Source organism: Anas acuta, chromosome W (assembly GCF_963932015.1).
Source record: "Anas acuta chromosome W, bAnaAcu1.1, whole genome shotgun sequence".
In the NCBI taxonomy this organism is placed as follows: domain Eukaryota; kingdom Metazoa; phylum Chordata; class Aves; order Anseriformes; family Anatidae; genus Anas; species Anas acuta.
The window spans coordinates 13,386,048-13,402,646 of record NC_089016.1 but is presented as its reverse complement, the minus strand read 5'-3'; the positions used below and the strand labels follow the sequence as shown (position 1 = coordinate 13,402,646).

The window sequence follows — 16,599 nt, the reverse complement described above, 5'->3', positions numbered from 1 at the left end:
ATTCCTATTACCCGTGCTGTCAGTGTCAGTGGCATCCTCCTGATACCGTTTCTGTCTTTGTCTCCCCTTACTCTCCCCCTTTTCTTTTTGCCACTGACCAAGCACCGCAAATGGATGAGACACATGATTGCTAATTAGGAAGGAGAGTGCAATGTCTGCTATACGTCTGCAAGCAGCACCAGCTGCAACCTTAGAAGCTATTTGTGAAAGAGCCTGCCGGTGGTCATTTGGTAGTGTAATCTGCGGCTCTGCAGTCCTGCCCCGCAATAAAGGTAGTAATATAGCTAAGCTGTCATTAGTAATCTGTACAATGTGGCAACCCCACTGAATATTATCCAGGAATATTTGTACATCTGTCAAATTATGTAACACCGTAGTTATATCACCTTTCTGTGGACAAATAGTAGAGTCTGATATTTTCCATCCCAAGTATAGCCATGACTGTTGAACCTTCTCTGGGGCTATCTTCAACCCTTTTGCTTCCAAAGTATCCCAAATAAACTTTAAAACTGAATCCTGGAAGCATTCTGGCCTACCAAACCCAATGTTATCCATATAATGGTAAATAATTATGTCACACCACGCTGTCCAAATTGTTTCTAATGCCCAGGACACATATAATTGACATAATGTAGGGGAATTCCTCATCCCCTGCGGAAACACTAGCCATTCATAGTGCTTTGCCGGGGCCTGTTTGTTAATGGAGGGTACCGTAAAAGCAAATCTCTGACAGTCCTGTGCCACCACATCTGGTTGCCTGGACTGATCAGCTCTCTGTACCAACATGTCCTCTTCCAGTGTGGTTCTCTGCAGTGTAACTAAGATGTTTGAGTTTTTGGGTTTGCATTATCAAATGCAAGCACTTTAAACACACTGCTTTTAGACTCCGCTGTTAGATCAGGATGATCAGCAATTGCTGCCCACAACCGATTGATAAATTTAGCATATGGTTCCCCAGGGGCCTGTTCTACAGATGCGAGTGGAGGTGCTTTCTTTTCCCCTGGGAGACTAAGAAGAGCCCTCAGTGCGAGCTGCGCAGCTGTTTGGTGAATAATCGCAGGGAACTGCAACTGAATCTGGGTACTGAGATAAGGACCCATCCCTGTTAACAGCTCTGCAGTAATCCCATACAGAGGGTCCCCCGGTTGACGCAGCTGACCCGCTTCCCCCTGTGCTAACTGCAACCATTCCCTTTCAAACAATAACAATTGGGAAAGAGTTAACAATAAGCGCGCCAAGTTTTGACAGTCAAGTGGACGCATAAGTTCTGCCTGGAAAATCCATTGAATTATCCATCGAGCTGCCTGGGATTGTAAACCGTAGTCCATAACCATTTTTCAAGCTTGTTGTAAAGGCTTGCAATCATGCGACTGCCACAACCTGGTGCCTTGCAGAGGGTTGATAATAATAGGGCAGGCCAAGGATGTAGCATGCCAATGCCCTTCTATGATGGCATGACGTATGACGTCGGAGCACCTGTCCCTCCTTGGTGCCGATGGTGTTGTAGCGATGGATAATGAGGGAGTCGGCTCCGGTGGGGTAGATGTGAGAGGAAACTCTTCCGAATCCGTAATTTTTAAGTTCTCCAATTTCTCTAGCAGTTCTTGGAACAACTCCTCCACTGAAGGTCGATTTTCTCAATCTGCTGCTGCACCTCTCATTGGCAAAGAATCCCGAGTTGATTTATTGCTGCCTGGCAGCGGCACAGATGCTGGCAGCACAGCTGCATCAAGATTTTTGGGCGCGGGGGGTGGGAAGGGCAGCCCCCACTCCCCATCAGCACTCTGCTCCGATAGTCCCTTAGTTATTTCTGCCGCTGATTCCTTTATTGAAGAGGTCATACCCCGAACTGGGGTGGGTGCAGGAACCGACGAAAAAGATCGTGCCAGCCACGTTCCTGAGGTCTCAGGTTTTGTACTCAGCGTACTGAGTATGCTGTACTCAGTTTTGTACTCTAAAGAGAAGCTGGATAGCTTCTTCCTCCTCCGTGGTTATGTCAGACGAGCCTCAGGGTCGTGATGTCCACCCCTCTGCTATGTGCCAACTCTCCACACAGTGGCGGTTGTCTGCCATTTCCACAGACGCCTCTGATCTCCCGTAGCAACTCAACTCCGTATGTCTCGCGTCTCACCGCGATACCTCTGTTTCTGTGTCTCACCGCGATTCCTCTGTCTCCGCGTCTCACTGCGATACCGTTCTCTCCACGTCTCACCGCGACACCACTCCGCGTCTCACCATGTCTGTCCAGGTCTGTGCTCCAAGTCTCTCAGCGTCCCGCATGTAACTGTGTCTCTGTTCCTAGGCTCTCTGCGTCTCTCAGGTCTCTCAGCGTGTCTCAGGTCTCTCAGCATCTCCTTGTCTCGCTGGGTCTCAGCCTGTTTGGGCGCCATATGTTGCAGGAAGTACGGCCGAAAACACGACAGACACTGGTATGGTCAGATCATGCTCTCCCTTTATTACTCGAATAGCCTGACTTTTATAGCAAACTTAACAGGGGCAGATAGTGTCTCACACAAGATTATTGGTCGAAAGCACTCAGACAAACAACTGCAAGAAAACAACCTCACCTGCAAGAAAACAACCCCCTTGTGATTAGCAGTCATGTAGATCCTGTCCTAGATCCTGTCCTTGAAGCCAGCTGCTGGCAACAATATTTTTTAAATTCCTCAATCGGGCGATGTGGGAACACTGTCATGGGAACTTCTCATAGTTGCCCTGGTAGTTTGGTTTGCTCAGCTGCAGCAAGCCGTGGGATCTTTGCTGTTTCAAAAATCCCTCAACAAGGATCTTGTATGTCAACCAGACAAGTGGACCACTAGGGAGAGGGGAATCCAGTATCTGAGGGAAGTAGCTGAGCTGGAGGTGATTTATAGTGACAACAAACAGTTATGCAAAGATCCAGATGAAGTCAAGTGTACATGCAACCCATGTGTCAGGAGTTTGTACGTAGTGCGCCATCATCATATGACAGCTCATTGGCAGTAATGACCTGGAAAGATGGAGAGGAACACGCAGTGGACGAATTGGCTGCCCAATTCAAGCAATACGAAGAAAGTCTAACAAGAAGTTTAACAAGAGCAAGTGCCAGGCCCTTCACCTGGGAAGGGGCAACCCTGGCTATATGTACAGAATGGGCAATGAGATGCTGGAGAGGTGCCCCGCAAAGAGGGATCTGGGGGTTGTGGTTGATAGCAAGGTGAACTGTGGAGGAATCGTTAAGAGAGGCAGGACATGTGAATGTTGAGCAGTTGGGAGACAATGGGCTGGTGAAGCACCGTACTCAACTCACATGAGCCTGGGCACGTATGCAGCTGGCTGAGAGCCAATCAGGCTCAAGGACACGATGCCCTTGGGCGATCGGGAAAGTCCCTAAGGCGGGACAGGTAGCCAAAAGAAGGAGGACCAGACTGAAAAGCCCGGGAATTGTTAACCAATCCTGAGCTTAGTTTCTGCAATATGTATGAGTTTATTATGTTCAAACTAGATAAAAGGCGACTGAGCTATCCATTAAATTTGAAGTTCACTGTTCCCTCATATTGAGCGTCTGTGTCTTCCTTCCGTCGGCAACAGTGAACATGAGCCAGCAGTGTGCCCTGGCAGCCAGGAGGGCCAACCATATCCTGGGACGCATCCTTTTCGAAGGAAATGATTGTCCCACTCTAATCTGTGCAGGTGAGGCCTCACCTCGAGTACTGTGTGCATTTCTGGGCACCACAGTACAAAACGGATGTGAAACTATTGGAGAGTGTCCAGAGAAGGGCTACAAAGTTGGTGAAGGACATAGAGGGGAAGACGTACGAGGAGCAGCTGAGGTCACTTGGCCTGTTCAGCCTGGAGAAGAGGAGGCTGAGGGGAGACCTCATCGCAGTCTACAGCTTCCTCAGGAGGGGTAGTGAACAGGTAGGTTCCAATCTATTCTCTTTGGTGACCAGTGATAGGACTCGAGGGAATGGAGTCAAGCTGTGACAGGGGAGGTTCAGGTTGGATATCAGGAAAAGGTTCTTCACTGAGAGGGTGGTCACGCACAGGAACAGGCTCCCTAGGGACATAGTCACCTCATCAAGCCTGTTGGAGTTTAAGAAGCATTTGGACTATACTCTCTGTCATATGGTCTGAATTTTTGGGTAGACCTGTGTAGAGCCAGGAGTTGGACTCAATGATCCTTGTGGGTCCCTTCCAACTCGGGGTATTCTATGATTCTATGAATTCTCTCTTTTTCCTTACAGACTTGCACCTGAGCTATGGAGACACTGCTTCAGAGGCCTGAAGAAAGAGAAAATATATCTTTTTCTCCACCTGTATAGACCAGTTGTGTTGGGTCTGTCTGAGCTGGAGTCACCTTTTCCCTGCAGCAGCCCACACAGTGCTGTGCTCTGCACTCGTAGCTGGAACAGCACTGATATCACTCCAGTGCTGTGTCTATTGCTGCGTAGTGCTGGCACAGCATCAGGACTCCTTCCAAGCCCCCAAGAGCCAGCAGGCTGGGGGTGGGCAAGTGATGGGGAGGGGACATTGCCGGGGCAGCTGACCTAAACCAACCAAAGGTTTCCGGAGGGCTGACCCGGGGAACTACAGGCCTGTCAGTTTGACCTCAGTACCAGGGAAGCTCATGGAGCAGATCCTCTTGGGAGTCATCATGCGGCACTTGAAGGGCAAGCAGGCGATCAGGCCCAGTCAGCATGGGTTTATGTAAGGCAGGTCCTGCTTGACGAAGCTGATCTCCTTCTATGACAAAGTGACGCGCTGGGTGGACGAGGGAAAGGCTGTGGATGTGGTCTACCTTGACTTCAGCAAGGCTTTTGACACCGTCTCCCACAGCATTCTCCTCAAGAAACTGGCTGCGCTTCGTTGGGTTAGAAACTGGCTGGATAGCCGGGCCCAAAGAGTTGTGGTAAATGGAGTCAAGTCCAGTTGGAGGCCGGTCACTAGTGGCGTCCCCCAGGGCTCGGTGCTGGGGCCGGTCCTCTTTAACATCTTCATCAATGATCTGGACGAGGGCATTGAGTGCACCCTCAGTAAGTTTGCAGATGACACCAAGCTAGGTGCGTGTGTCGATCTGCTTGAGGGTAGGAAGGCTCTGCAGGAGGATCTGGATAGGCTGCACCGATGGGCTGAGGTCAACTGCATGAAGTTCAACAAGGCCAAGTACCGGGTCCTCCACCTGGGGCGCAATAACCCCAAGCAGAGCTACAGGCTGGGAGATGAGTGGTTGGAGAGCTGCCAGGCAGAGAAAGACCTGGGAGTGATGGTGGACAGTCGGCTGAATATGAGCCAGCAGTGTGCTCAGGTGGCCAAGAAGGCCAACGGCATCCTGGCTTGTATCAGAAACAGTGTGACCAGCAGGGCTAGGGAGGTGATCGTCCCCCTGTACTCGGCTCTGGTGAGGCCGCACCTCGAGTACTGTGTTCAGTTTTGGGCCCCTCGCTACAAGAAGGACATCGAGGTGCTTGAGCAGGTCCAAAGAAGGGTGACGAAGCTGGTGAGGGGCCTGGAGAACAAGTCCTATGAGGAGCGGCTGAAGGAGCTGGGCTTGTTCAGCCTGGAGGAGAGGAGGCTCAGGGGCGACCTTATCGCTCTCTACAGATACCTTAAAGGAGGCTGTAGAGAGGTGGGGGTTGGCCTGTTCTCCCACGTGACTGGTGACAGGACGAGGGGGAATGGGCTTAAGTTGTGCCAGGGGAGTTTTAGGTTGGATGTTAGGAAGAACTTCTTTACTGAAAGGGTTGTTAGGCACTGGAACAGGCTGCCCAGGGAGGTGGTGGAGTCACCATCCCTGGAAGTCTTCAAAAGACGTTTAGATGTAGAGCTTAGGGATATGGTTTAGTGGGGACTGTTAGTGTTAGGTTAGAGGTTGGACTCGATGATCTTGAGGTCTCTTCCAACCTAGAAATTCTGTGATTCTGTGATTCAAAGGGATATTGCATAACACCTGATGTCACACTCAGCAATAAAAGGGGGGGCTCTCGTGGGGGAGGGGGCTGTTCCTCCTGAACAACCACTACGCGTTTGAGGCCCTGCTTCCCAGGACGTGGCCGAACACCGCTCGCTGATGGGAAGTAGAGAATAATTTTTTTCTCTCTCTGTGCTTCCGCGCGGACTGATTGTTTCTTTTGTTTCTGTTTTTCCTTCCCATTCCCTTTCCCTTTAATTAAACCTTTCTCATCTCAAACCTCTAGTTCTCTGTGTTGTATTTTCTCCCCCTTCCTTTTGAGGAGAGGGGGAGTGAGAGAGTGGTTGTGGTAGAGCTTGGCTGCCCACCTGAGTAAAACCACCACACCAGTATCTCACCTATTAAAAGCAAGCATTCCTTGTCTCAAGAGAGAAGATATAGTGGGTATACAACACATGCCGCCCTGTAGTTTTTCATGGAACCCATGGAAACTGCTGCTCCAGTTTCCAGCAGGTAGTCCCCCAGACATATTAATGAAAACTATATCTAGGAATAGAGGGGCCATGCCTCTAGCCAGGTGGAGGAAAGGGACAGATGGGTTTATTGGACTGTATGGATTTCATGGCATAGTGGATCAGACCTGCAGGAGTACAAGGCTCTAGTGAACACTGGTGCAATGTATTCCCAAATGCCATCATGCTATAAAGGGGCAGAACTCATTTATATTTCTGGAGTGAGGGAGGATCCCAACAGCTAACTGTATTGGAGGCTGAAGTGAGCCTGACTGGGAATAAGTAGCAAAAGCACCGCATTGTGACTGGCCTGTAGGCTCTTTTTATTCTTAGTATAGACTGCCTCAGGAAAGGTTACTTCAAGGAGCCAAAAGTGTTCCGGTCAGCTTTTGGCATTGCTGCCTTCAATACAGTTAAGATTAAGCAGCTGTCTGCCTTGGCTGGTCTCCCGGAGGACATTTGTGGGGTTGCTGAGGGTCAAAGTACAGCAAGTGCCAATCGCTACCACATTGGTGAACCAGAGGCAATACTGCACCAACCAAGATTCCCTGTATCCTGATTTGTTGAGCAAGACCCCACTCACCCTTTACTACTCCCATATGGCCAGTACGAATGTCTACTGGCAAGTGGAGATTATCACAGAGTGGAGAGTGGGCTATTGTGGGCTAAATGAGGCCATGCCACTGCTGAGCACTGCCATTTTGACATGCTAGAACTTCAATATGAACTAGAGTCAATGGCAACCAAGTGGGATGCCACAATTGATATTGCTAATGTCTTTTTCTCCATCTCTCTGAATGCAGGCCACAGTTTGCTTTCACTTGGAGGAGTGTCCAATACACCTGGAATTAACTGCCCCCAGGGGCGGAAACACAGCCCTACCATTTGTCATGGACTGACAAGACTGCACTGGAACAGGGCTTCTGAGCATCTGCAACGTATTGTGATGACATCTATGTGGGGCAACACAGAAGAAGTTTTTGAGAAAGGCAAGAAAACAGTCCAAATTCTGGTTTTGGTTTAATGGCAAAAAAAAGCTGGTTTTGCTATTAAACAGAGTAAAGTCAAGGACTGTGCACAGATATATTTTTTCAGGATAAAATGGCAAGATGGACAAGATTGGATTCCAATGGATGTGATCAACAAAATAACAGATATGTCTCCACCAACTAGCAAAAAGGAAACACAAACTTTCTTAGGCATTGTGGGTTTTCTGAAGAATGCACATTCCAAATTACAGTCTGATTGTAAGCCCTCTCTATCAAAGAAGTCAAATGAGGCTCTGAGCAATGACAAGACTTTGAACAAATTAAACGGAAGATGGGCCTGTAGCCCTTGGGCTGGTTTGAGCAGGACAAGATGTAAACACTGAAGTCAGGGAAAATGGCCCCACCTAGAGCCTCTGGCAGAAAGAGCTCAGGGAAATTCAAGGTCAAACCCCATGGTTTTGGAGTCAGGGATATAGGGGAATCTGAGGCCTGTTACACTCCAACCAAAAAAGAGATATTGGCAGCATATGAAGGAGTTCAATCTGCTTTGGAAGAGGTTGGTACTGAAGCACAGCTCCTCCTGGCACCCTGACTCCTGGTGCTGGGCTGGATGTTCAAAGGGAGGGTTGCATGTGTGTCATGCAACTGATGCTACGTGGAGGAAGTCGGTCTCACTGATTACACAGCAAGCTCGAATGGTAAACCCCAGTCTTGGAAATGATCGTGGAATGGCCAGCAGGCAAAGATTTCAGAATATCACCAGAGGAGGAGGTGATACATGCTAAAGAAGCCCCGCAGAAATAAAGAAGGTACCATCAAATGAGAAGCAATATGCCCTGTTCACTGATGGGTCCTGTTGTATTGTGGGAAAGCATTGGAGGTGGAAAGCTGCTGTATGCAGTCCTACAAGACACGTTGCAGAAACTGCTGAACGAGAAGGTGAATTGAGTCAGTTGGCAGAAGTGAAGGCCATCCAGCTGGCTTTAGATACTGCTGACTGGGAAAGTGGCCAGTTCGCTGTCTCTGTACTGAGTCATGGATGGTGGCAAATGCCCTATGGGGGGGTGGTTACAGCAGTGGAAGTAGAGCAACTGGCAGTGCAGAGGGAAACCCATCTGGGCTGCCACACTGTGGAAATATTTTTCTGCTTGGATAGTAGGTTATAAAAGTACTCCATGTAGATGCTTATGTACCCCAGAATCGGGCTACTGAAGAACATCGAAACAACCAGCAGGTGGATCAGGCTGCTAAGAGTGAAGTGGCTCAGGTGGACCTGGACTGGCAACATAAGGGTGAATTATTTATAGCTTGATAGGCCCTTGACACCTCAGGCAGTCAAGGAAAAGATGTGACAGATAGATGGGCTTGTGATCGAGGGGTGGACCTGAGCATGGACACTATTGCACAGGTTATCCATGAATGTGAAACATCCACTGCAATCAAGGAAGCCGAGTAGCTAAAATCCGTTATGGAAGATGATGGCTGAAATATAAATATGGAGAGGCCTGGCAGATTGATTACATCACACTCCCTCAAACCCGTAACGGCAAGTGCAACGTACTTACAGTGGTGGAAGAAACCACCAGATGGCTGGAAACATATCCTGTGCCCCATGCCACCGCCCAGAACTCTATCCTGGGCCTTGAAAAGCAAGTCCTATGGCGACATGGCACCCCAGAAAGAATAGAGTCAGACAATGGGACTCATTTTCCAAACAACCTCATAGACACTTGGGCCAAAGGACATGGTCTTGAGTGGGTGTATCATATCCCCTATCATGCACCAGCCTCCAGGAAAGTGGAGCAATACAATGGACTGTTAAGGACTACACTGAAGGCAATGGTTGCTGGGACCTTCAAACATTGGGATACATATTTGGCAAAGGCCACCTGGTTACTCAACACTAGGGGATCTACCAACCAGACCTGCCTAATCAAAACTGTTACCTACTGTAGAAGGGGACAAAGTCCCTGTAGTGCATGTAAAAACCATGCTGGGGAAGACAGTCTGGGCTATTCCTGCCTCAGGAAAACACAAACCCATTCGTGGGATTGCTTTTGGCAAAGGACCTGGGGGTACTTGGTGGGTAATGCAGATAGATGGGGAAGTCCACTGATTACCTCAAGGGGACTGAATGTTGGATAAGAATAGCTCATGATTTGAATTGTATAAATATTAAGTGCAACTGCTTTCAAAATGAGCAACTGTATTAAAGAACTGGTGTTGTGTATGGAACACATATGTGAGATATGTTCATCTGATTCGTGTCAGTATGGAACAGTGCTAGGGCCGCATGGTATGATGAATGTGACCTTCTGTCATACATCCCCTTGTATAACCACAAGTCTAAGAAAAACAGAGTGGTTAATGTATATAGTTCCTGTATCTTGCAAAGGAATGTTTTAGCAATTTGTGTCAATAGAGAGCTTGAAGGGAAATGTATTTGTAGGTTTTTCCTTGAAGTCTCTGATATCTGGGGGCGTTCAGAATAACTGCTAACTATTATGACTATTGCATGGGACACTATGCAAGTCTCTGATATCTGGCCAGGAGATTAAGGAGATGGGGAGAGTTGAAGAACAAGTAAAAGACAAAGCTTGCAGGGGATGTTGCACAAGTCTCTGACATACAGCCAAGTTGGACAAAGGAGAAGGACAAGAGGGAGGAAGACTATGAGCCTTCAGCACGAGAGACCCCCAGAGGGACCACCGGAGACTGATACGCATGCTCCAGTAGGAGGGTTTGGATTCCGGAAACTAATTATAATAACCCTGTTTTTTTCTAGAAGTAGTAATGAATATGTATCAGCCTAGGAGCATAAAAATCAGCTGCTTGATGTAACTGGTGTGCGTCTTGGTGGAGCAGAGACTCCCGGCGCACCCAGCGCTGTTTGCTTACCTCTATTCCTTTAATAAATTGTAAACTTTGATTATAATCCTATTTATAATCCTATTTTGAAGACTGAGCCATTTATTACATATACGTATATGTGTTTTGGATTCAGGATGAGAATAATGTTGATAATACACTGATGTTTTAGTTGCTGCAGAGCAGTGCTTACACTAAGACAAGGTCTTTTCAGCTTCTCATACTGCCCTGCCCGTGAGGAGGCTGGGGGTGTACAAGAATCTGGGAGGGGACAGAGCCAGGACAGCTGACCCAAACTGCCAAAGAGATATTCCATACCATATGATGTCATGAAGAAGAATAAAACTTTTGTGGGTTGGACGAGGGTGCGTGTGCTGCTGCTCAGGGATTGGCAGGGCATCGATCAGCTGGTGGTGAGCAATTCCATTGTGCATCACTTGCTTTGTATATTCTTTTATTATTATTATTATTTTCCTTTATTTTATGTCCTCTTAAACTGTCTTTATCTCAACCCATGAGCTTTTACTTTTTTTTTCTTGTCTTCTGTTTCTCTCTCCCATCCCACTGGTGAGGTTGGGGGGGGGGCATACAAACTGCTGTGTAGTATTTAGCTGCCTGCCATGTTAAACCACAACAAAAAGAAAAGCAATCAGAAGCAAAGCAAGGGGCATTGGTCGCAGAATCACAGAACTGTAGGGGTTGGAAGAGACCGCAAGAGATCATCAGGTCCAACCCCCCTGCCAACGTAGGTTCCCTAGAGCAGGTTGACCAGGTAGGCATCTAGATGGGCCTTGAATATCTCCAGAGAAGGAGACTCCACAACCTCCCTGGGCAGCCTGTTACAGTGCTCCGTCATCCCCACCGTGAAGAAGTTCTTTCGCATGTTGGTGTGGAACTTCCTGTGATCCATTTTGTGGTCATTGGCCCTTGTCCTGTCCCCACAAACCACTGAAAAGAGGTTGGCCAAATCCCTCTGTCTCCCACACCTCAGGTATTTATACACATTGATGAGATCCCCTCTCAGTCTTCTTTTCTCAAGGTTGAACAGACCCAGGTCTCTCAGTCTTTCCTCATAGGAAAGATGCTCCAGGCCCCGTATGATCTTTGTTGTCCGCAGCTAGACTCTTTCCAGGAGATCCCTGTCTTTTTTGTAATGGGGAGCCCAGAACTGGACACAGTACTCCAGGGGAAGCCGGACCAGGGCAGAGTAGAGGGGGAGGATCACCTCCCTTGACCAGTGGCCTGTCCTGGTTTCAGTTAGGATAGAGTTAATTTTCCTCCTAGTAGCTGGTAGGGTGTTGTGTTTTGGATTAGGATGAGAAGAGTGCTGATAATGCACTGATGTATTAATTTTTGCAGAGCAGTGCTTACACTAAGCCAAGGACTTTTCAGCTTCTCGCTCTATCCTGCCAGCGGGTAGGCTAGGGGTGCAGCAGGAGCTGGGAGGGGACAGACCCAGGACAGCTGACCAAAACTGGCCAAAGGGGCATTTCATCCCATCTGACGTCATGCTAAACAATATATAGAGGTTGCTAGCCAGGGGGGGGCAGACTGCTCGGGGTTAGGCTGGGCATTGGTAAGCAGATGTTGAGCAATTGCATTTTGCATCACTTATTTTGTATGTATGTATGTATGTATGTATTATTATTATTATTATTATTATTACTATTTTCATGTCTTAATAAACTGTCTTTATCTCAACTCACAGGCTTCACTTTCCTGCTTCTCTCCCCCATCCCAGAGAGGGTGTTTAAACAACAGCTGTGTGGTGTTTAGCTGCCGACCGGGTTAAACCATGACATGGCCACACTCCTTTTTATGCATGCCACGATCCCATTGGTCTTCTTGGCCACCAGGGCACACTGATGGATCATGGTCAACCTGTTGTTGACCAGGACCCCCCAGGTCCTTCTCGTCAGAGCTCCTCTCCAGCAGGTTGTCCCCCAGCCTGTACTGATAGATGCAGGTGTTCCTTCCCAGGTGCAGGACTCTACACTTGCTCTTGTTAAACCTCATTTGGTTTCTTCCTGCCAAGCTCTCCAGCATGTCCAGGTGTCGCTAAATGGCAGCACTGCCTTCTGGCATGTCAGCCACTTCTCCCAGCTTTGTATCATTGTTGTACTTGCTGAGGGTGGACACTATTCCCTTATCAAGGTCATCGATGAAGATGTTGAACAACACTGGACCCAGCAGCAACCCCTGGGGAACACCGCTAATCACCTGTCTCCAGCCGATCACCACCCTCTGAGCTCGGCCAGTCAGCTAGTTCTCAACCCCCCTTACTGTCCACTCGTCTATACCACAAAAGTGATGAAAATAGGCTAAGAATATACAATATTATAAACTACTCAGGAGCAGGTCAGCAGTGAAATTTGATTAAAATAACAGAATGTAGTCTTTAAGGCGTGAGCTGTTTTTTAATCTTTAGCTGAAACCATGCCAAATTACCAACTCATAGCCATACTGAATTTTATGAACTTCACTTTATAAAAGTCTTTTGAATTGAAGTATACAAATGAACTGTAGATCATGTCAATAAAAAATTAATAAATGTTATTCCATGGCAGCATTAGGGAGAAGAAGATATGGAAAAAAGCAATTACAAATAAAACACATATCTTACTGAGTACTGTGCAAAGATTGAATGGTCCCAGCTAGAAACCAAACTTGCTGTATATTGATTCACAACATAACAGTAATTGATTTTATAAGCTTAGCATACTCAGAACTATTCTAAACAATAATTATATAAACCCAAAGATCATAAAATTAATGATTCAAAAATATTATTATGTCTTTGATTTCCCCAAATAATTCAAAGTACAAACGTAAGTCACTTCATCTGGTCCTTAATTTCAGAACTCTTGGGTGGAATATAATACCTGTTAAGCAGTATACAGTATCAAAGAAAAACACCAACTGCTGTGAAACAGCCAGTACTAAATAACAAAAAAGGTAAAACTAGGACATTCTATGGTAAGATGGTGAAGAAAGTTAATAAACCCCTAAATAAATTTAACTTCTAAAAATTCTTTCCCTTCCATCTGCACAGCAAAATGCGTTAACTTATTTGCTGACAATATCTAATCTCTCCTGCTAAAATCCTGGTCTCACAAACATTATATAGCAATAAGTTTCAAAGTCTACTTTCACATGGCAGATAAAAATTTCCTTATCAGTCTAGACTTGCACGCAGTGTTTTCACTGTGTCCCCTTATTTTTATGTTCCATGTTTCAAAAAAAAACCTTATGATTTATTTTCTATAAAACAAGTTCTATTTTAATATTTAATGTAAGTACAAAAGCCTTTCCTAAAATATGGTTTTCAAACTATTTTTTCATGTTGTTTAGCTGTTATCAATGCTTCATTTCATTGTACTGCTTATTTACATCTGCTTGGGTTTCTGAGATTTCTTTGAGTCGCCTTGTCGTTACTTCCTTCACAAATCCAGATCACCAAATAATTCTAATACTAAGCACTGGAGCACTTTTATCCTTCTTTAAAGGAAAACTGCCTGCTATTTACCTCCATTCGTCTCTTTCAGCCAGGTTCTCAATTAAATTTTGCTAGTTTAAGCAGGGCTGTATGAAAAATTACATTTTAAAAAGAGAAAATCTATCTTATTAAATGTTAAACAGTTCCCTTTTCACTTTTAAAGAACACTGTATTCTGTTGTTCAGCCCTACCCCACCATTTCCCACTAAAAAAAAAAAAAGTCACTTCAATTAAATACACTATGTGTGTGAAGTAGATCAGGACATGTATTAACAGCATTAGAGACATCAAGCTCATTGCTTATGAGCTCTTTCCCAAGAAATTTTATTTTCTAAACATCTTACAGTGAAGTTTTAATAACAGAATTCTCTTTCGTAAACATCATAGAATCACAGAATAACTCACGTTGGAAGGGACCTCAGGAGGTTATGCTCCTGAATGCCACAAAAAAAAAAAAAAAAGAAACAACTCAAAACCAAGGAGGGAATGAGGCAAAAGGAAGAACAAGCATCAAACTTACCATGGACTTGATTGATTTCTGAATTCTGAGAAAGAATTTCATCTGCTAATTTTTGAGCAGTTGGCAAAACTTCTGTGTGGTGCACTGTGATCAAATACTGTACAAATTTTTGTAGTTGGTCTCTGTTCATTTGAAAGAGTGTCTCTGAAATGGGAAGATGCAGTTTGACTTGATCTGGCTTGCGGATCCGGTATAAAGAGAGTGCCACAACATGGGCACAGTAAAATATGTCCTTGTTTCCACAGCTACAGGTCACTGAGGTAATCTTGCAACGATCAAAGCTGATAGCTACATTGCAAACAGTTTCTGGCTCCGATTGCATTGCAGGCTCTGTCACTGTGCCACTCAAGTGGAAACCTGTGTGGGAAAAGAAAGAAAGCTTACGTTATTAGGAAAAATACTATAATCTCATTATCATTTACCTTTTGTTACAAAAGAAAAAAGAAAATCATTTCTGAGAAATGATGCATCTTGAAGACCTTGGCTTTAATTACAAATATGACAAACCCTTTCATATGTACATACCCTTTTCATCTCCGACAAAATCTAAGGCAGGTAAAAAGCCAGTTTACAACCCCTCTTTGCCATTCCATTACAACATTCATAAAAGATTGATAGTAAGAGAAACATTTATTTGGTAACTCCTAGCTGCAGAAGCAGAGTTGCATCCAGTTAAGACCAATGTGAAACTCCCAGTAGCTCAGCAAGTTGGCAGCAGTTTTCCAAACCCTACACTAAGGAGACTGCACCTACCAGCAAATTTAACTATTCTGTCAATAAGCAAGAGGCTACCCTAATGGCATGAACCCCAGTCCTAATCTCCACTCTGACACTGATTCATTTACACACATCACTTAACCTCTTCGCTTTCACCTCTCCCACCACTACAGTGATGCTAAAGCTCACTTTCACACAAGTGATACGGTAAGACAGCTATGGTTGCATAGCTTTTTGGAGATGGAAACTGCTGCAGTTACCAACACACAGGAAGTCAGAGTTATAGTACTGAATGAGATGTGCAAGCACCATTTCAGAAATCTGCATTATGAGCAAGTTTTCCATTCAGCATGATAAAGCACAAGGCAAAAGAGCGGTGTCTTCATATAATGTAAGAAGGTATGGTACGTGACAAGAAAGATGTTCACTTCAGCAAGGACACCACTGCTTGACAAAGAACCCTGCTGAACAAAGGTCTTGAATACTGTCCTCTGAAGATTAGACCCAAACCCACCTCTGTTTTCCCAAACATGAAGACCCAGGTCTTGCTTTCAATACTTTCTTGATGAATAGCAGAATTTGGGTTTTCTTTTTTTTATTTTATTTTACGTAAGCATGACATTCATCTTGGCTCAAGCATTAAGTCAGAGGCATAGATACAGAGAAAAACAATGACATTTCATATGTCAGATCACTATTAAACTTGAACAGACAGTGCATATAAAATCTGGAATAAACACTACAAGCAAGGTGTTATACATTAACTATTTATAATGGAAAGTATATAAAACCACACCACCTCAACTCCAAAACTGATTTAGTGTTGTGAAACAAAAGAAAGTGTGTTGCAGGAAGCAGTATTACATGAAAATTAGGTGAAAAATATATATATATTGTGGGAATAGAAATGTTGTTTTTGCAGAGCCAGTAAGCTGTAAAGTCCACAAAGAGGAAGGGGAGGGAGGTTGAACAAGATTAAGCATTTGGTTTTGTTGCTCTTGGCTCCACTCAACACTTGCACAGAGAAGGGGAGCAGAGTTGCCCCTGGTAACATGAGCTCCTCCCTCTGGCTTTCACTTTTGTTTTTAAGTAGTCATGACATGCTCCTATAAGTGCCTCCTCTCAAGGAAGAAAAAAAAAAAAGTTAAACTTAGTCAGTTCGGTTTATTTCTTTATTTCAGGTTAATTCCCAGTATATGAAAGTTGGATTAGTGGTCTCAAAGAAATTGTATGGGATATTTTTCTATTTAATATCAGTTTCCTACAAAGCATACATAAAACTATTTCTCATCTGTGAGCTGAGGAAAAGCCTAACACTTGAACACTGAAAGGGCTTGATCCTGTTTCTTCCTACTTTTAATAAGTAACTGAACTATTAATTCCAATAGAAAATCTCTTTTCTATGGGTCTTTTCTATGAAAGCAATTAAAAAAAAAAAAAAAAAGCCCAACCAGCTACTTAAACAATATTATCACTTGTAATTTTTCAACATGTTATTCAAGTATTGAAAAGGTTAAAATCCTCCTGGAATGATGAATGCCTCCAGACAGAGTTGGCAGAAGAACTATCTCTAAGTCCCTACTCAGATGAAAACTTGTCTCCCTGCT

General features: G+C 45.2%; 1 protein-coding gene across 2 annotated transcripts in view; it reads right to left on the bottom strand.

Moving 5' to 3' along the window:
• The window catches only part of LOC137846958 (zinc finger SWIM domain-containing protein 6-like), a 115,366-nt gene extending 100,626 nt beyond the window's left edge, over positions 1-14,740 (bottom strand). Inside the window, exon 1 of one of the 2 annotated variants that reach the window (XM_068665080.1) lies at positions 14,276-14,740. In XM_068665080.1, the coding sequence (XP_068521181.1) occupies positions 14,276-14,597 (322 nt within the window). In that variant the 5' untranslated portion in view covers positions 14,598-14,740. The remainder of the gene's footprint in view (positions 1-14,275) is intronic. The other variant, XM_068665081.1, reaches the window with a different exon arrangement.
• Positions 14,741-16,599: the final 1,859 nt, after the last annotated feature.